The 20,974-nt window shown below is 38.2% G+C and overlaps 2 protein-coding genes across 2 annotated transcripts in view; both read right to left on the reverse strand.

Moving 5' to 3' along the window:
* Positions 1-671: 671 nt before the first annotated feature.
* LPCAT2 (lysophosphatidylcholine acyltransferase 2) overlaps positions 672-20,974 on the reverse strand; it is a 32,947-nt gene continuing 12,644 nt past the window's right edge. Inside the window, exons 7-15 of the mRNA XM_010585221.1 lie at positions 20,198-20,256; positions 18,898-18,932; positions 16,475-16,529; positions 13,552-13,634; positions 12,877-13,002; positions 11,575-11,728; positions 4,546-4,644; positions 2,589-2,730; positions 672-2,314 (exon numbers count right to left, since the gene is read on the reverse strand). Of these exons, the coding sequence (XP_010583523.1) occupies positions 2,067-2,314; positions 2,589-2,730; positions 4,546-4,644; positions 11,575-11,728; positions 12,877-13,002; positions 13,552-13,634; positions 16,475-16,529; positions 18,898-18,932; positions 20,198-20,256 (1,001 nt within the window). The 3' untranslated portion in view covers positions 672-2,066. The remainder of the gene's footprint in view (positions 2,315-2,588; positions 2,731-4,545; positions 4,645-11,574; positions 11,729-12,876; positions 13,003-13,551; positions 13,635-16,474; positions 16,530-18,897; positions 18,933-20,197; positions 20,257-20,974) is intronic.
* CAPNS2 (calpain, small subunit 2) lies at positions 9,252-10,072 on the reverse strand. Its single transcript, XM_010584820.1, has one exon. It carries the CDS (start codon positions 10,021-10,023, stop codon positions 9,277-9,279), a length of 747 nt encoding a protein of 248 aa, XP_010583122.1. The 5' UTR covers positions 10,024-10,072; the 3' UTR covers positions 9,252-9,276.

Raw genomic sequence — 20,974 nt, forward strand, 5'->3', positions numbered from 1 at the left:
GAATGTGTCTGGATTCAACAGGAGCATGCATAAGGCACCCTTGGCCTTCCAAGACCTTGAAGTGGCTGTCTTTGTCATCTTTGCCCACCCATCTTTTTCTTACTGGTTGGAATAGAAGTCGTCTTTGAAAAGATTACTGCTGGTTGAAAAGCTGAGGACTTCGGTTAACATGCTAGGTAGAAGCATCCTTGCCAAGAAATGAACATGTATTCCAGCTAACTGTACAGCCAGGTTAGGGTAACTCCTGCTTCTCCTTCTCTAAAGTGAAAGAAAATCCTCTCCTAATGTTTATATTACACAAAGCCATGACTGTTACTTCTCAGCTGTGGTTGAGGTCACTCATTTACCTGTAAATGGTGATGCCTTATTTTCCATCAGAAAATGGTAGTATCACTCCACATATCTGCAAATCTTCTTCGTATCATATCCCATCTTGCTGAGGCAGTCGACAGAAGTAACTCTTTGGGAGAGCATCGGTCCTGTCCTACTTTTCTAGCCTTACCATGAATAAAAGTGCCATCACACTCAGAACTAAAAATGCCAACTTCAGGTTGCATTGTGTTTATCAAGGTAAAACATCATAAGGATGATTTCCTGGAAGTCCCACCAGCCCCTTAAGGTAGACAGAGTACCCTTCCCACTGTACTAAAGACTTAGCTGTTCAAGTGAAGTCTTTTAAAAATATAGATTTATTTTAAGCACATGAAACATCAGGATAGGCACAATTATTAACACAGAAAGATTAAATATGGCAATAAGCTTGCAGCCAGACAGTGCAAGCAGTAACTTCAGAGGCAGAGGTTACCATTTCACATATGAACACCTGCTGAAAATTGGTTATTTTTGGTACTAGACATTCTAGGCTTTGCTCATCTCAGTTTTAATTTGAAAATACCCTGTCACTCCACCCCTTCCAAGTTTTTATTTAGAAGTATTTGCATAAATACCTATATATTTTAAATATTGCATAAAGTGCATTCAGATGAAGGATGGAAAAAGGTGAAGGCCCAATTTCCAGTGCACTAGAGGGGACTGAGGCAAAACATACTCAAACCATTGACTAGAAAGAGCTTGGTTTTGAATTAAACCCTAAGAACACATTGAGTAATGGCACAGTAATGCAAACATCGTTTCTAGGAGACAACTTTAGAGGAGATACTAACTACTAGAACTATGGCTTGACAGCGTATTTGCCTTTTAAGTTTTGCAGAGCAAGGTCACATTCCTCTGTTGATAATTACTAGAATAAAAATATGCTGAAGTTTGAAATGTTCCTCCTAATGTGATCCTGAACAGTTGTTACTGTAAACAACATTCTATTTATTTTGAAATAGTCCATTAATTCTTGGGTCTTATTGTCTGCATTTTCCTGTAGACTGTGAGCTGCTATCTTGGAATTCCAATTAGTTTTTTGTTGTTAGAAGTGCAGCCATTTCCATCTTTAACTAGCCTTTAAGCCTAAAGCTGTTTCTGTTAACATCAGTGAATCAGCATGTCTTGTTCAGAAGCTTAGGCTTTATAGTTCACAAGTAGTTAAGGAAATCTAAGGACAGCTGAAAGAAAACACCAGCTTCAACTCTGAGCTTCTTGTAACTCATTTGTGTCTCTCAGAAACTTGAGAAAGGCTAAGGGATACTGCAAACTAAAACACTCTGGCATCATTTTTTCCCCTTAAGACATGTTGGGGATGTAGAGGAATTGAGCAGCACCAAAAATTCCACTTGTTTTTACGCAAGTGGACGCCTCAGTCTCCATTCTGAGAGGTCACTGCAGTGCTGGAGCCTCTTGCCTCTCTTAGCACATCTGTTACTTTTGTGGAAGCATAAACTTGGAAGACAGTGAACAACATTCCCAGTATTGTGATACTGACATCAAGGATAGAATAGTTACAGTGGTTTTTCCCTTAGACTCAAACAGGAATAACTCCTCCTGATATGAAAGTAAAAAAAAGAAACTTTTTTTTTTTAAAAATTGTAACTTCCATCTCTATTTTATATCAATTGTGCTCATGAATAGCTAGGGAAAAAAATCCTGTAGAATTCAAGAGCTGAATTCTTTAACTCTTCTCAGTCATCCTTTTTGTCAGAGGTACTTGAGTTACACTCTTCATTGCCTTCAGGACAGACTTTATTTCTTGCAACTGGTGTTGTTTCTGAGAGTGGAACTGTACTCTTTCTAACTGGACTGTGTTTGACTTCAGGTGACTCAGTGTCATCCTCCTCCAACATATCTAACTGGTATCTCTGTAGCTCTAGGTATGTAGTAAACAACTTGGCATATTCTGGATGCTTGAGTGCAAAGTCCTTGAACTCCTCTGAAAAATACAAAAAACACGGATACAATAGTGCAGCAAGAGAATCAAAGAAAATTTCAGTGCCTGCTCCTTTTACTGAAGCTGATTGCTAGTTAACTTTCCTCTGAAGCATCTCAGGCATACCACACAAAGTATCTAGGTCTGTGCTTCAACAGTTTACCCCAGAAACAGGGTATGAGAACCATCAGATAATTTCAGGGAGGAAAAAGGTAGGGAACTCCTACTGTCAATATGACTATCAGAGTGCTCTTTGTTACAAAAGGATGTAACTTACCATAGGACAGCTTCCCGGTTTCATCTGCATCTATTTCTTTAAAGAGCATAGAAACATCAAGGTCAGGCACCCCCAGAGCTGACTGAATGATACAAGCAAACTCATCTTCCCTTATAGTGCCATCCTCATCCATGTCAAAGAGCTGGAAAAGACATCAAATGTAGAAATACTTTAGCATCAGTTTGCCTATGAACCTTCTGTGCACATTATCCACCCATATTAGGTTTCTCGTATTCAAGAGATGATCTGCAAACAGTGCCTGGGATTTGAAGAGACTGGTTGCATCTCAGCTACTTTCTCTTGCAAAAGATTTTATGTATTGTCTCTAGAATAAGACTAAGCAGACACTTAGCAAAGCGATGTACATGCTATAGCTGGGATTAGAATATTCTCTAAGAGGAAAAGTATGTAGCAAACCTGCAACAACAAACCAGCCTCACAGCATTAGTTCAGTAATAAAACCCATACAAAACTGATAAAAACAAAACATAAACAAAGGTTTATGTTAATTATCACTGTGAGCTATGCTAAGGGTCTACTGGATTCAGCTGCTCTATACTGGAACATCTTAGGTTTTAGTCTTCATTTTCATTAAGTTATGGCACATCTGCCATCAAATTAAACTTGCCATAGTTTATGCTCTGACACAAAAGTACCTCAATTTTAGTATATGTGATCTGTCACCCACTAAGGAATTATTGTAATTAACAAGGAATTTTGGTGACTGGAATGTAGGCAGTAGATGTACACTGATTATCCCATCCTTCCCAGCACAGTGACAGTAAGCACCTGCTATGAAGCAACCCCTTGAGAAATAAAAGGGATGGATGGCTGTAATTCTTAAGGACTTGCTACAGGCAAACTTTCCCATTGCCAGGGAAAGTACATTTAGTGGTAGAGAAAACAGGTAGCAAAAGGAAACCCATAGTTCCATTTCAGACTGAAACAGGCTTTTACCAGCTGAACCAGTCATTTCCCGCTGAAACTGGGAATTAAATGACTAATTTCATAATCAGCGCAACTGTTAAGATACTGAAGAGTAGAATCTAGAAAACAAAACAATAAAACAGCAACAAGAGCTGCTAGGCTTGCTTCTTCATAGGAATCTGTAGTGATAAAACATCCCTGAAAAAGCACAAATCACTTTGAACAGTTGTAGTCCTTATCTGTAAAGCAGCCAGTGGATATAATGGATTGCCATAAAAATTCTGGTACCTCTTGAGTACGTACGCATCAGTACTAAAAAGTATCCAGTTTAAGAGGAACATGATCCATATCTCAATATATTGTTCAATATGGTTCATAAGAACAGATCAGTGTGTAAAATAATGAATCTGTGTCAAAAATCTACTAAGAAAGAAGTCACTCGACCATTTTCCTATTCAGGGATTCACAACCTGGGCATCCCTGGGTCACATATTGCCTGCTTGTACCTAAGACCTGAAAGGAGCTACTGCTCCTTGGCTGCTTGTACTATCAGGACACTATAGTACAAGCCAATAGATCATCTTAGATGTAGCCCAATTTTGGATGTCCCAGTCCTGAATAGCCCCTCTTGATTTTTTTTCTCCCTTCTTTGCTAACAGCAGTGATTCTACTGAGTGCTTGACCCGCAAGAGGATATTGCTCCATCTGTTGTCTACTCGTAACATTGAAGGATCACAGCAGAAAAAACCTCAGGCAAAAAAACTGCAAGTGCTGCTGAATCATTTTTGGAGTTAGCCTGCCAGGTTACATACTCATTAGTGCCTTCACATGGCTTTTAAAACCCTTTTCTATGAAGCTGAAGCCTGCAATTCTCCCCCTCCCCTTCACATTCTTAAATGTCAATTGGTTTAAGAGTATTACTCACATTTGCATAACAGATTGAAGCTATAAACTTATGATTTGAAAGCTAACAGATTTGCAGTCAGTCTTGATTTGTCACGTTTGTAGATTTACACTAAATTGAACTTACCTTAAATGCCATCCGAATAGTCTCTTCTGTGTTGGCTGGGTTACAAAGAATAGACAAGCCGATTACATATTCTCTGAAGTCGATGGTGCCATCTCCATTCTGTAACCAAAATATGCATGGCAGTAGTTATATAGTTAATATTGCAAATCACTTTAAAAGCTGTTGTGTAAATCAGCTATACAACATGCACTAAGACAGTTTACAACACTAGAGGTGTTTGTTCTTCCTGGAAAAAATACTAACAGCTGGCTAAATATATGTAATACTAGGGCTGAAGTAGCTACATATTTTCAATAGCTGGAAGCTGGGTATCAATTTCTATCTTAAAAACACCCAAACAAAAAAAGATTTAAAATGACTTAAAAGTTTTTCTTTAGTACATGACCCTCTAAAAGCCTCTAACAAGAATTGGAATAAGTGTGTTTAAGGTAACTGTAACAGTTCACGTACCCCTGGAAATTCCTAAAGTTCAGAGACCAATGCAACATCCTAGAATAAACAGGCCAATGATGTGAGGCTGTTGCCTAGAGTTAATTCTTCCTAAGAACCTTCAGCAATAAAATACATGTCAGCAAAAGTACAGCCTGATGATGCAGTAAATCTATGTGGTCTATCTTAAGCCCTTCCTTGAAGCAAATGCATTGCCCTACATGCTATTTTGAAGCCAATACACTGTCCTACCTTTTAAGCCAGGAATGCAATGAATTCATTGTAACAGCCTCTCTGGTAATTCCAGTTTTGATGTGAACGAACATTTATTTCAATGTGTTAACTACAAAGCTACATCAGCAAAACATTTGAAGCTTCCTTTGATGGGATTCATGATTAATTCTGTTTAAGCTGATTATATCTGCAGATAGTTAAAATGGCAGATGCCTGTTGAAATATATGCTTAAGTCAATAGTGTTACTGTGACCACACGGCAAGTTTCTTGAGGGTTTTAGGAAACACCCTGTCTGGGGAAAAGCCATATAAGTGTTTGGTGATGGGCCACAGAGTAGTTAATGAAAGCATAGTAGAGATGACTGGTAGCTCATAGTTTGGAACATACACAATAAGGGCATTCATCAAAAACATTTTAAAAGCAAACAAAAGTGTAAAGTGGAGTTCCCTTTGTGGATAATGTGTTGTACATTTCAAGAAGAATGAGATTTTTTAAAAAGTGGACTCCCTAAGTCTGAGAACAGCACAAAACTTTTTCAGCCAAGCAAGAGAGGGGTAGTCTCCTGGGTAAATCTAGTGAACAGCCAGATCTAGATTCTATTTCTGGCTCTCCTACCAACTTCTAATGCCCACTTGAGCATACCAACCGCAACCTTTCTGTTCTTGGTTTTTTGCTGCTGAATAGTGGAATATGGAGCTTGCCAGTGGAGAAATGCTAAGGCTGCTCTGCAGAGCGCTTTGAAAATCTTAGGTTCTATGAAATAGGGATTTCTGTTACTGAATTCAAGTTTTAAGATGGTTCTTGATTAACAAAATATGTATAATAATGTGTTCAGCACTAACTTTTCTTTATCAAACTATATATTTGACAGGATTTTAAACTGCTAAGATACAATTTTATTTAGCCTTCAAAACCAATTCAGGACTGTTTTGCACAGACAACTGTTATTTTCTTTATATTGATGGTCTAACCAATCTTTTTTGAAGACATGCAACCTTTTAACATCTTGTTCTTTAAAATCCTGTGAATTTTCGGGAAAGTTTTTAGCAAAGATATGAAGACCCTTTAAGTTACTTTCATGTGTGTCTAAGGGATATAACTTTTGACAGTTTTTAATCATTATAAAAGGACAACTTTCTCTCAGAAGTGCTGTTTTATTTACAAATCTGTGCTCTCGTATTGCAGCGTTTGACTTTAAATATTTTGGCTACATCATAGTTCTCATAATAGAAATAATAGATACAACTTTAAAATGTATCATTATAAACCTAAACTCTTAAAACAACTGAAGCAAGAGTGTAGACAATCATTGTTCAAATTCCATGGAGTATTATTTTTGGACAGCTTTATAGACTGTATTCTTAGCAAAGGATTGTTTGATGCGATTAGAGTATTTTTTTAAATTTATTTTTAAAGTTAAGAGTATGTATCACAGGAAAAGAATTGGAAAGTAAACTTTAAATAAAACAGTCTCATTAAAAACCAGCTTCTTAAATAAGTTAACACAGCTGTGGCTGCACATGGAAAAATGACAAGAGCTAATAAGGGTCATAATACTTTCATTAAAGTGCTAAAACCCAGTATCAAAACTGAGCGCAATCTGATACGCAGGACTCCAGCCATTTGAGTGGGAAGTAAAGTTACTATACTTGCAAGTTCATGTTGTGACTAGCTCTGCTAAACCCTAGGATGCTGGCTAACTTCCAAATGCTCTGGCATTTTGGTTAAGGAGAAGTGATGGGGTTGTTGCCTGGAAAAATAGATGGAAGTTAAACTGAAAATGCAGGAAAACCTTTAGTGCTTGTGTAGCACTGCTGCAAGCAAGCACTTGCAGTAGTCTTTCTACACATACCTAGCTGTGTTTGCAGCCAAGAATATTTTAAGGAAGCAACATGTGAGCTGAGCTCCAATTCTCTCAGTAGCAAAGCAGAACATCAATATTTAGATATTTGTATTTATGTTACATAAAATAATCAAAACAGTGTAACCTCAACAGCCCTTGTTTTCTTCAAGGACACTAGTCTTCTGCTACTATTTCCACTATAGCATGCTATGGTAACTAGGGTTTTGTTGTTTTTTTATATAATACAGTAAATCTTACACTTTGGGAAACTATAAAGTTTGCATTCTCATAAGCAGTCTCCATTTAGAATTGCACAAGCACTGCAAGACAGATGCAGTCAATAAAGTTTGAAGTACTACTGCCTCAAAACTTTTTTCTCACTATGTAAGGCAATGGGAAAATCAAGTTTGTATGTGTGTGCTAGTCATTCACGTTTAGCTCAGTAAACCCTGAGTCACTTATGGGGCTACCACAGAGAAGCTACAACTGGACCTTTTGGGGAGGAACTGCAGATGCGCCTCTCATGTTCATATCCAGGCTCATCATTTAAGAGGCTATTGCTGTAACTCCAAAATTTCCACCGCCTGTTGCTACATGCAAGTTCTAACTAGTCAGAAAGGGAAATTCTGAAACAAACCTGGTAGGATGGTGCACACCTGGAGATACCACACTTTCCCTCATGCTCACTTTTCTATTACTCAGAGCCCAAATGCCACTGTGGATAACTGTGTGCTTTTCCACTGAATAACTGGGAAGGGGGCGAATGCCATTAGGAAGGAACTGACCTCCTTCATCACAGTCTGGGCCAATACGAATGTTTTTACTGTTTGTGTCACCCAGCTTAGTATTAAACAAAGTGCAGGAGGAAAAAAGTCTGGGCAAAAGTTGTAAGTTACTTTTTCCTAAGTTGCAAGTAAAAGGCTTCTGCAAGTATAGCAGGGAAGAGATTTCATCAGTTTGGAAAGTACTATTTGCCAAGTGTAACTGCAGGATTCAGAAATCAAAGCTATGGAAATTTAGAAACAAAACCAAACCACAGTACTCCATTAGCATTCAGATGCCCTGCAGGTATTGTGAGGTGTTTCTCAATTAGTCACTGATGTCTCCCTGGGGAGGGGCAGGGGCATGTGCACTCTTACATCTGGAGACTGCATGTAGTGCACAGGCTGTGCTACTCAACTCATCTTTCGCATTCCAGTCAGCTAGCACACACCCTAGACAATTTTCTTTTAAAGCAGCAGAGCCCTGCTGAGAAATCTGCCTTGTTACATTGCAGTGCAAGAGCTGTTTTCATCAACTATGTAATCCTTAATTCCAAGAAATGTACCTTTGACAGTTCATTTCATTCCTTGTTCTTTTACTCAAAAGTTGACATCTTAGACAGAACTGCATAACTAGCTTGAGTGGGACACTGCACCCTGATAAAATTTAACTCAGATAGCCAGAGGTTGATTTTGGCTGTCTGTCTGCTATGTGACTGCATTATTACAGCAAGCTTCTCTAAATATAAATGTAGTATTTTAAGTTGTTTTCATTATAACTATAATAAGGCTTGAAGGAAAGAGAGAAAAGACTAGTTAATACAATTGTACAAAGGAGAAAAAAGTTGTAAAAGTAGCCTTATATAAGTCTTCAATTTTGTCCTGGCCAGCAGGTAGAACTGACAATACCACTCAGGTTTTGCTTCAGCAGACAAGCGTGAAAAAGCAGAAGTAGGAAGGAAATTAAATATGATTATATAAATTCATTGATCATTATAGTTATTGCAACCCTCATGTTTTTCCCCTTGTTAGAAATAACTGCACAACACTCTTTACTAGCAATTGCCTTCAGGCAAACAGCTTTATTCCAGCTTAGCGAATGCTGACAAATCAAAACAGTAACATCAACGCCAAACTTACGAGCTTTTTATATAATATACCCATATACAAGCCACTTTATGTGAATAACTAAGCTTTGATCCTTCAACATATTCCCTCATTTCAGAGTCTAGAGATAGTTCTCCGAGACAGACTTATGCAGCTGTCCAACTGACAACTTACACAAACCCTTCAGAAAAGCAGACTAATGCATGCACAAGAGGAATCACAATACTTTTAAGCTGAGCTATCTGCCGCTAGCTACATCTGCCTTAGAACAAGGAAAAGACTACAGTTCTATAGCACAGGATTGTAGTCTTCCACATATATCTTCCAGACGAACCTTATTCTTCTCTGCTATACCTTCATGAATACATGGTCAGCTGCAGCCAGTCTTCAATGGTCATTTTGATCTGTCCGCTTCCATCTCGGTCCAAGGACTTGAAGGCCCGGAACATGCTGTCTAGTCGTACCAAGCAGCTAATGAAGTTGTTGAAATCCATGCTACCGTCCTCATCGGCATATCTGCGCACGATTACCTGGCAGAGTTGTTCGTTCAGGTGGAACCCTGCAGCCTTCAAGGCATCTGGCAGCTGAGCTCTCCCAACAGTGCCTGACTGATAAGTATCATACTGCTTGTATACACACTGCCATTTCTTGATGTTGTTCCACAGATACTTAAACTCTTCAAAGCCCAGTTTGCCATTTGTATCACTGTCCATGACGGCTACCATGCTACGGCATGTGTCTAAGCTGAAGCCATCTGTCTTCAAGTCTTGATGTCTGGAAACAACCTTGTTCAGGATGTCCCTTAGCTCAGTGGCACACACTTCCATATCATCTCCAGCCAGCTGGACAAAAAGGCGACGAAACTGCCTGATCTCCTCACTCTCATAAGCTTCCACATTCGTAAAATGATGGTGAGGAGGTGGAGGTGGCTCTGGATTATACTGAGCTGCTGCTTCACTTATAAGATTGACAAGACCTCCGACAAGTCCTCCAAGATTCCCTCTGTGTCCACCTCCTGTTAGGAGACCTCCAAGGCCACGTGCAAGGCTCCCTCCACGACCACTACCACTTCCTCCACTCAGCAAAGCTTTAGCGAGGAACATGGCGAAGATTTTTTGAAAGTTGTTGTTCCTCAGAGATCCAGTGCTTCTGTAACTCTCCCAAGCCGTATTGTGTCTGAGCTGGGCGTGGGCAAAATGCAGCTTATCTGCGTGCTTAGACTTCCCTGTCTCTGTGCATGTCTGCAGCTGCCAGAGTTATCTCAGGTCTCAGTAGCTTCTGCCAATTTTTGATACGCCTCTATTTTTTTCTTCTTTGTATAGTTAGCTTTATGTGATTTGAGGAATCTTTTTAGAAAAAAAAAAAAACGAGGCTGCCACAGAGCAGAAGTCTCAAAATACCTGTGCTCATAACTGAAGCAATTTGAAAAAAGCCCTGCCACATTAGTGTGTCTGTTTCTCAGTTTAAGCTGATCTCCTTAAAGATGAATGCAGCAAAAGCTTACTAGAGTCTTGTCTGTTCTTGCAATCTTTTATGCCTTCAACTTTTTAGTGAATTGAGCATTACATTGCTAATTCTAGTCACTGATACTATTGTGCCAGACAGGGAAAGTGAAAGGAGTCTTGGTTGCCCTTAATTATTTTGGTTGCCACACCATATTTCTATTGTATGTACTGTGCCTCAGGACTCAGACTACATGTTCATAGGAGCCAATGGTCTAAGATGGGGAGGCAAGAATGAAGAAAGGATGAGTACCTAGCTCTGCTACAGCTTCAATGCATTCAGCAATTAAGGAAATACATTTGATTCTTCTCTATTTTAGAGCTTGTAAAACCTTTTTATCTGGAAAAATCCTGAAACAGTTTTAATCGGCATATACAATGCAATGACCTCCCAAGGACAGGTGTACCGTTGAAGCTAACTTGATCAGGAAGAGTGATGCTGAGTTGGGAGAGCTCCTATGATCAGAAACAAACTCCAGTTCATACGCACTTGCAGTACAACATGCTGCTTGCACTGTAGCACATATTGGATGCCTAGAAGTAAGATGAATTCTATGCTATGCTTAGTCACTGATGCTTCTGGTATAGTCAGAGGGGCGCATCCACAGAGCAATTTTTCTCATCTTCAGAGAGAAGCAGAAAATGGGAGAGATCACCACTGACTATGGGGGAAAGCCTAAATGATCAGATTAACGCATAGCCTCCTTTATGGCGGGATATAGGCAAGAGGAGTCCTTGTAATGTCTCATAGCACCCTTCACAAACACAGCAGGAACATACACTCTAGTCACCTTCAATCTGCCTTACATTATCTGCTTACAACTATATCAGTTAATTAAGCTGTCAGAGTGTACATAAGCTCAAAATCTGGGGTAGGCAAAAGGAAATATTCAGCCATTACCAGCATGAAGATTATCATCTGATGGTGGTGCAGCAACTTGGTCCAAGAGATGGCTGTCTTCTCACAAGCTACAAACTGACCAACCTTTTTCCATCGAAACTTAAGAAGGAAACTATAAGAGTCACTTATCTTTCCTACAGGAATTGCTAACGAAGAAGCATTTACTAAGCTGGACACAATGAATTAAATATCCTTTAGGGATGTGATTTTTAACAAAACATTGTCAACAAGTCAGTTAACCAACTACTCACCCTGTCAAAGAGTAGAAACAGCTCTTTGAGGACATCTGAAATCGGAAGCTTCAAGTACTCTGCAAACTCCTCAATTCCAATTCTTCCCCCTTTGGAAGCACTTGCAATAGCAGCAAAGGTATCCAACTGCTCTCTGACATGATTCCATTTTAGGCTATGCAAACATGAGGGAGAGGAGATATTTCTATGCAGCAGATCTTGGACAGATGGGAATTTCAGTAGGAGTTATTACAGTGTTAAAAGATAAGTAATAGCCAAACAGAGCATGTGTGTACAGCATTAGAAATGCTGTTACTTCCAGCCTGATATTTTATACGAAATCAGCAATTAAGGATGGCTCCCCCTGGTTATTAATATTAAAAGCAGGCAGTTCTATGCTTGGATATATCAGACTTCCTTAGAGTAACTTCCTAAACCTAGAATCATCTGTCCAGTTACTAGGCTAGTCTAGCAGAGAGCTTTTCATTACCATAAATTCAGGTGCAGCATTATTTTGCTGCATCATGCTCTAGGGAGAATATTTCCTTAACAGAAGGGAATAGATCTCAGCTCGATTAGCTAACTCTCTACCCAAATGCTAGTATCACTACAACCTGAGAAGTATCTTATCTCTCTGCAGAAATACACCACTGCACCACAGTAAGAATAATTAGGATTACCAGGTAACTATTGAAGATTGTTCCAGATAGAGTTCTATAAATGGATATACAGCACATATGTACTAAGTCAAGATTTACTGTGCACGTACTTCAGATGTGACGACAGCCATGCCAAGTTATTTGATGGAGTTACTGTATGATTAAGTGGTTCAGTCGTCAAATTCTACTGTATCCACACAGAAGAAGTTGACACCACTAGCAAAACATGGCTGCACAGTACAACTATGAACAGTAAGCCACTGGCTGAAGTCTCAGGCTGGAAAGAAGGTTTATTACTTCCTACCACACACTGCCTGTGCATCTCCACAAAAGCAATTTAAATTGGGCACCAAGACTACCATCAAGTGCCTAAAATAGGTACTGCTCTACCTTCCTCACCTTTTGGTGAGATAAATCCATAGAAGGTGAGAAAAATGCATTTTCCCTCTTGTAACACTGCCCACAAAAATTACTCAGGATTGGTTCTTACTGGGATTTTCCTCATCTCTGATTTCCATATAGTTTACGTATGTAAGCTGTATACATAAGTACACTGTATTACACATGGCCAAGTCAGTTGTCAGGTAATTTATCCTTTTGTCGATGGCCATCAACACCTGCAGCACTGCAGTAATTATGCTACCAACAGCTAAACTTCCCTTACTTGAGTTTCTTGCTAATTTTGGTGAATTCCACCAGCCCAGCTTCCATAGGTAGAGTCAGCTGTCCTGCTGAAATCATCAGTCTGCAGTCTTCAAAAGTGTGGTCAGTGACTGGCACATTCAAAGCACTGAAACAAAATTAAGGAAAAAGAAAAATCAGTTTCTTATATTAAAATTACTTTTAGTTGACTGTTTCCCTTCTCTGTCTCAGTTTGGCTTTAATGCTAATGTACAAAACAAATGATAATTCATTCTTGCACTGCTCCAAGTAGGATAAAGCAATATGTGCCATTCTGTTAAACTGTGAAACCATACTGTGAAACTACATTATGGCAGCGTCATGATGTCTTAAGATTTACAGTCTTGTAAATGTAGCCTAGTAACACTGGAGAACAAACCACCCACTTATTCTTGCCAAGCAAATAAGGGAACAATTTATTCCAGCTTTCCATGAATTGAACATACTATGTTCCAATGTAAGACAACCTTCTTTATGCTCCATATAAAAACAATCAGGGTGGTTTAGTATAGGAATTTGACACCTCTTAGTGAAAATCTAGAGCAATTCCTATATATAGCACCTGGGACTTGACTAAATTCTACTTTATGGCTAGGATGTATATGGAATTGCTGGATATAAAAGTTCTCAAAGATTTTATTCATGACTGAGTACATACGTTGCCATAGTTTGTCGGACTCTGTTGGCAAAAAGAATGGGATCATTCTTTTCTTCCTCAGTAGGGACATGAACAGGCAGAAACTGAAAGAGATAAGTTATCCAATCAATTCAATAGTCGCCACTTTATTAGCAACATGAACAATTTCTTGTTACTGTTTGGAATGGGGGAAAAACAGGAGAAAAATAATAATTAGCCATGCAATGAAGGAACTGGACACTAGAGGTCTCAACCGCCTTAGAAACCACTCTGGCTCTTCTGCACTAGCCACACAAACTAGATTTAGTCCAAAACTACTTCTTAAAGGTTGGTAGAAGCTGCTTCCATATGAAAAATCAAACCCCCGAAGAAGGAGAGTATAATAAATGAATACTTAATTAGAAAATTAAATGCTACATTAGTAAGAATGTGAGTCTGAAATACTGTACATTCCTTTTCAAAGATCCTTTTTAAGTGATGATATATATTGGAATAGTGTATGTAAGATTTTTAATGTTTTTAAGTACACCCTGCAATCCCACCTCGTACCTGTTAGTTGTATCTGTCAGCATGTGACTGATAAGTTTCCTGTAAGTTTTTCCTCCATGATAAAAAATGTTAAGGAATCTTAGTTCTGAATTGTTAAGTAGAGCACTAACTGGATACAAATACTGTAAAATTTTGGAACTCCAAGCAGAGAGTAAAAAACCCCAACAAATCAACTGCCTCTCCTCCCAAACCTAGAAAACACCCCAGATATCTAAATGGCAATACATTTACTGTTGAGGATTCATTCAATGTTAATATGTAAGAAGTTGAAGTAGCATTACACTAAAAATGTACTATAGATGAATTATTATCTAACATGGCATGAATGAGCATCTGTTTGTTTGCAAAGTAGTGTGTGTGGAGGAGTATTTTGTTCTTTCTACTTCAGTCTACAGTGTTTGCTTGCAGCTCTGTTTACCATGCCTTTTCTCAGTTATGTTTATCATTTATCTGAGTTCTGCTACTCCTCACCCTGCAATCTTGCCCTTAAATCCTGGAATACAGCAATTCTAGGGTAAGTATAAGGTGTTGCTCATGGTTCATTGGAAGACACAGTGGCTAATTATGTGTCAATATGTTTCTTCAGTTACATTGCAGTTGCTGGTGATGCACTAATATAGCGGTAACTGTCCCATATAAATGCAGTCCATCCTGAACAGCCTTTTTATGTTTGTTTTTAAGGAATGCTGCCTCTATGATTTTTATGATTAAAACAAGTAAGTTTATGGAATAGGTTACCTGTCAAATAGCCATAACAATTTTCTGTTTATAGCTAAAAGTTTTCTCCCCTGTAAGGACAGCAGGGATCTAGCTGTTTACATGAAGGTTTGAGATTCCATTCTTTCTGTAAGCAGTTGCCAGCTCTGTTCAACATCTGAAATACATCCCTGCTTATTACAACTCCCCTTCAGAAGTCACCTAACTCTTAAATCAAGGAAGTGCAGGCACATTGTACAGACACAGAAAACTGTGTCATCACTGGTTGAGATGAAGTCATAACTCTGAGAAGTTTATCTATGCAAACATGGGTCATGGTCTTGAAAGCAGTCATTACATCGTTTGAGGCTAAGGTCTTGCTCAGACAGCAACCTAAATCTCTGGCAGATTAAACAACACCTCCATCCCCTTCAAAAAACCTACAATTATTCAGAAAACCAGTTTGCCAGAAACCACAGCTGGGGATGAAGAATTTGGTTTCTTGGCCTCCTGAGGTGGCACGCATGCTCTCAAAGACACCCAGCTGCTTACCTGATGAAGACTAGTAAGTATACCTTCCCTGTCAAATTGCAGTCTTTCCAAGAAAAATTCTTCACAGCTCTTCCAGTAGCAAAAATACTTCTCTGATCTACTTTTGACCTAGTCTCTCTTCATACAGAATTTGCCAAATGCTGTATCTTTTGCAGCCCTAAAACTCACTGCCAGGTTCACTGTTTCATCTTCAATATCTACAGTTTTTTAGAATATGACTAGACATGCATGCACATACTCCCTTGGACTACAGGAGTACATCACTGTTCATGTGCAGTTAGTAGAGGCAGTGCAAGACTCATGCGAGTGGAGAGGCTACTTGCTTACAGTATGGGACAGCAACAGAAATGTCTGCTCTTAAAAGAAGTAGTCTGATTCCCTCCTTCCCCAGTTAAATCTGCCCCTTCTCTTTTTAAAATGGAATATCTTTTGCCTTGATGCTAAGAAATTAGTTCTGCTTTGAGGACACATGCTGCTGTGAAAGCTGCATATTTTTTCATGTTTCAGTTTCATCTTTTGGAACATGAAATTTATTTTCTAACAGGCAAGTTTGAGTTCTGTTCTGAAGTAGGGGAAAATAAACATTCTACTGGAAGGGCTCCATTAGCTATTTCTTGCTCCCACATAGATAAATTACATAGGTATGTGCTTCCGTACAAAATTAGGAGAATTTGCTCTTTAGTACACCTTCTATAAATGTGTCTACTGCATGTACTATACAGTAACAAGGTGCTCCCTTAAAATTAATTTCATTGTTTCGCAACAAAGACTGTATTGGTAATTGTAAGTAGTATGAAGAAAGAAAGAAGCTGTTACCTTTAACAGAACGTATTATAATTCTTAGTTTTAACATCTGTAAAATGCATGTGGTGATAATTAGCAATGATTTTACAATGCTTTAAAAATAAAGGCATTTCTGACAGCTTGCTTTTAGGAAATCATTAGATTAAGTGATACATAGATATGGACAACAAATCTAAATATATTACTCACTGTGATTCTGTTCTTGTTTCTGAGACATGTTTATTGTTCACTAACAGTGACTGATAATGTGAATAATTGACTGATAATATGAATAATGCATTTATATTAAAGTATAAATTCCCTGGTTGCTGAATCTTAGTACAAAAATATTTCTAATTCTTACCTCAACTTCTACTCTTGTGAAGAGCTGACACACCGTCATTATGCACAGCTCTTTTCTGCAGGCAAAGAGGAAGAGGAAGAAAAATACATTTTACTTACTGAAAAACAAAGTATTTGCACATCAGTAGATGAAACTTTTTAAAGCATTGACAAAAACACAGCCAATATTGGGTGAGGTTTTTAAGTACCTTGCAGTGAAGTTTTCTGAAGTTGCTTTCAACATTTTTTCTACAGGGCTTCTGCATATAGCTGCTTCTTGCTCACTGGGCAGGCAACTTGTTGTCTGTTGTCATGCATATTAACAATACTATACACTTCTTTGGCCAGCAAAATTTATATGTGTCTTCATCTTTAAAGAGGTGAATACATACTGGATTTTAACGCTTTAAGAGCTTTGGTTCTGAGAATTAGCTTTATCTTTTATTCTGTCATCTGCAAAAGGGGACCAGTAACTTCCTTCTGCAGAATTGAAGCAAGGATTTGTTAGTATTTGCTAGCCATTTTGCAAATCATAGCAGCGTTTCCACAAATGTGTTAATGAAGTGTCATTATGTTTGGGACCTTCAGAAAAAGTCAAAAATTTTAGTATCAACAGGGAGGGGGAGGAAGAAACTGTGAAAGAGGGTAAGCATAATCACTTCCACTTCTGACTTGTTCTTTTCACTGTGATTTTTAAGCAGAAATGCACATTTGCTCTTTACTTTAAATCAGGTAAATTATAATAGAAAACCTTCAAGCAATCTTTCTTCTGTTCTTGTTTTGGACAAAATAAAAAAAAATAAAAGGAAAAGGCAGGAGAACAGCTAAGGGATTCCTTCTACTTTCTGCAGGAATCCACTCTTAACACTCGATTTTCTAACACGTAACATTAGGTATTCCTCCCAGTAAGGCACAGAAGAAAGAAAGAAGTAGTAAGTGAAAGCAGAAACTGGGTCAGGATGTTTCTGAGGAGGAGACTGGTACTGTCCCATCCTGGCCACAATATCCAGGAAGTTTTACAAAGAGTGTGACAGTTCTGCATTTTGTGATCTGCAGGTTTGCACGGGGGATGTTCTTCTTACGGATCCAGCTGTTTTTGTTAAGAATCTCTAGATTCTACCCCTTCTCTTCTCATGATTTTGCCAAGCTGTTTCTTTCATCTTTTCATAGGTTTCAATTTGAGCCTTCATCATCCAGCCACCAGGCTTAGAGCATTTCTCAATTTTTAGTGACTGGGCAGCCTCCTTCCTTCCACAGGAATACCTCTGATATCATTTCTTTCTTCACCTATTCCTACGCCATCTGTCATAACTGAAGACATAGCTCCTTTTCAATCTTCCATCATAAATCCTTCATAGGAGAAATCTGCAGTATGCTACTGAATTTGCAATGTTTGTTACTCTCAGTATGCTGATAACTGTAACAGCAGGAATAATAATAGCAAAAAAATGCTTGGGAAACCGAGATGGACATTTTCATCTAGGTCAGCTTTCATAATGTCCATTCTACAAGTATGCCGGTGCTAGGATTAACTAATGATAGCTTAGAAGGTGCTTATGATCTGCTCCACCAGTTCAGACATGTTTCAGAATTAGTTGCCTTAAAAATTTTAGTCAGTAAATCAGTACTGCTGTACTTAGATACACTACATATTCCACATGAAAATGTGGTATATGGATTCTACAAATCCACATTTTAATGAATGTTTATAAGGTGAAAAGTATTTTCCAGACATATTTTCGGTGCACCTGTAAAGGATTTCTAATACTTTAATAAAATATTTTAGCACATTAGAAGGCCACCTGTGTTGAGAAATAAACATAGATGCACTGCCTAACTTGTTTATTGAAATATTTTTCATTATTTCAATGCCAGATACTATCTGTATCTATATCTCTATATATAGCCTATTCACTGGGATCTCAAAACAATTGCTTTTGTTGAGTCAGGCAAAAATAAAAATCTAAAGAAGAATCCTCGATGTTTGAATGGGGAAAGGTGGGGAAAATTAATACTTGTTTTGCCCATCTTCTTCAAATGAGATGGAGGAATGAATAAACAAAGGGGATAAAAGAACATTTTTTCTTGTTTGTATACCATGTAGGAAACTGTAAACAACTATGGATTTTAATGACTATTATTGTTTCCCCAAGAAAAAGAATTTAAAATACTTCTTTTGCTCTAGTGTAATGTGCAAAACATAGGAAAAAATTAAACAAAATGGTGGCAGAGCTGGAAATAATGCTTCCCCACTTGCAAACCCTTTCTCTAGCCACTCAGATATGAAATCTACTGCATGACAGCATTATCACCAAGTATTTCCCCCTCATAAAAACAGATCTAGAAGAACATGTGTCTTGGCTTAGCTGAATCTGTTTGGCAGACTGTTTAGCAATGGGGGAAAAAAATTCAATATGTAATTTTCAGTAGGATTAAGAAACTTACAATGAATAGCCCTGCCATGTCCAGGTCACAGTATCCTAAGGAGAAAAATAAAACACAGAAATGTATGACAAAACCAGATGAAAGTCAGAGAGCAGATAAGTTACAGTATAGAAGATGGTTTTATAGTCCTGTAGTGAAAATAAATAAAGGTGTCAGGGTGACTAGGATTCCTTGCCTTAAAAATTTGGAAATAAGTATGGCAGACTTTTGATAATATCAACAATTGGGAACAAAATTTATATAGTTACTTAGATATTTTAAATCATTCATTCTGATCCAAACAACAGAGGTTGGAAAAAAAAAATCTAGTAAGACTTTTTCAGAGGACTTTACCAGTTCCTTTAGAAGGGCACCCTCATAAATATGTTTGATTTAGTTTTTAAGGACATTTCTGCACAGGTAATCTGTCATGCTTTTTCTTTGGTTTTTTTTTGATATTTTTTTCCTTATTTTATGTTTATTACTACTTATATATAATTTTTACAATGTATACTTCAGATCCTTAAATCCTTTCAGTGAAATGCAATACCAGTCCCCTTTAGTTGTTCCCTTAATTTTTGAAATTGATCTGTAAAAAGATTTTACAAAGGATTCTTTGTAAATAACAACAACAACAATAACAATCACTGGTTTTTAATCTTAAAAACCATTAGAAATGAAAAGTTTGGTCTTTTCTGGATTTGTTGGATGACCGGGTAATTAAAAAGAAAGTTAACAAGTTGCTAGACTCATGTCCCAGCATTACACCTGTCAGTGAAGCAGAGCCATACGTCTGTGCCCCTATACATGGCAGAAAGTGTAAACATTTACTCCGCATAACATGGGAAAGTTGCAGGAAAAGAACCATCTGCAAAGCTGCCCTCCTGAGGCTCCTGAAGGAGGGGGTGTTGGAGGTACTGCATGGCTTAGCTTTACTTTTGTTCCAAAACTTTGCAAGCCCCTTTGCAGTAAGAGTATTTTGAGCTTAAACAAAAAAATGGTGACTAGTAGAGAAGTTGTGTGCATTTTAGACTTCAAAGTACAGGCTCTGTGGCTTTGCAGGAAGTTTCTAACTTCCGCTGCAATACTTTCCTATGCTCCCTCTTACTTTAACTATAGCTAAGAAGCCCAGCAGTAATTTTTTACAATCAGAATAGCAACTACACCATGGTGACACTGGGGAAGCCTGGCTGCTCCAATGCTAAAGGCTCAGGACAATAGATTCTTCAGTGACAAGGCAAAATATTTATCGTAGGTACTGTTTAAGTCAGGATTTTGACTTCTGTATTACTAATTAGTGATAGAAGAATGTTCTGCTTACCAGCTTGTTGGGGTATCGGAGCAACACAGGTTGCACAGGGACTCGTGGAACAAAGGCACCTGCAACCACAAATTGGAATTGATTGTTAAGACTAAGCTTAATACAGCAGTTGGGAGTTTTAAGTGATTCATGTAAGACATGGTATCTGGAAGGAGAAATTTTTAAAAATGTGAGAAGAAATGGGAAGTGTTCTTATTGTTGTAGGTTTTCTGTGTTGTTTGTTTGTTTGTTTGTTTTTAAATCAGCAGCACAACCAGCAAGATGTCAGGACAGAAAAGGGTTAGTCTCCATTTCAAGGAGAAAGCTGCCTAACATTCCTAGACTGTTCAAACTCGTTTTCTGTGTATTATCTCCCCATTGACTGGCATTCATTTCAAAGGATTAGATGCTCACAAGGCTGTTGAGGATTTCCTGAACCCTTTTCTGTTCTGATTATCTTCATAAGTGATATGAATCTGAGCATGTAGTACTGTTTTTGTACCTTTGCTACCCAAGGCACTGTACAACAGTAAGAAAGGAGAGCAACGTGGCTTTAACTGAAGTGCAGCACAACAATCTAATGATCAGTGATGCTATCAAGTACCTTTCTGTGTTAAAAATAATCGCAAGGCCTGCCTTGCTAAGCACTATGCAAAGAGATTTTTTAACTTGGTTGCTAGGTCTTGCATGGCAAAATTTACAGGAATCTAAGATGGCATGACTGTAAGTTGAGCTAAAAGAACATCATAAGTAGCATGTATTTTGGTAGTTCATCTCATAATAATCACAGTCAATTCT

The sequence above is a fragment of the Haliaeetus leucocephalus genome, unplaced genomic scaffold (assembly GCF_000737465.1).
Source record: "Haliaeetus leucocephalus isolate CR32 unplaced genomic scaffold, Haliaeetus_leucocephalus-4.0 Scaffold92, whole genome shotgun sequence".
Classification (NCBI taxonomy): domain Eukaryota; kingdom Metazoa; phylum Chordata; class Aves; order Accipitriformes; family Accipitridae; genus Haliaeetus; species Haliaeetus leucocephalus.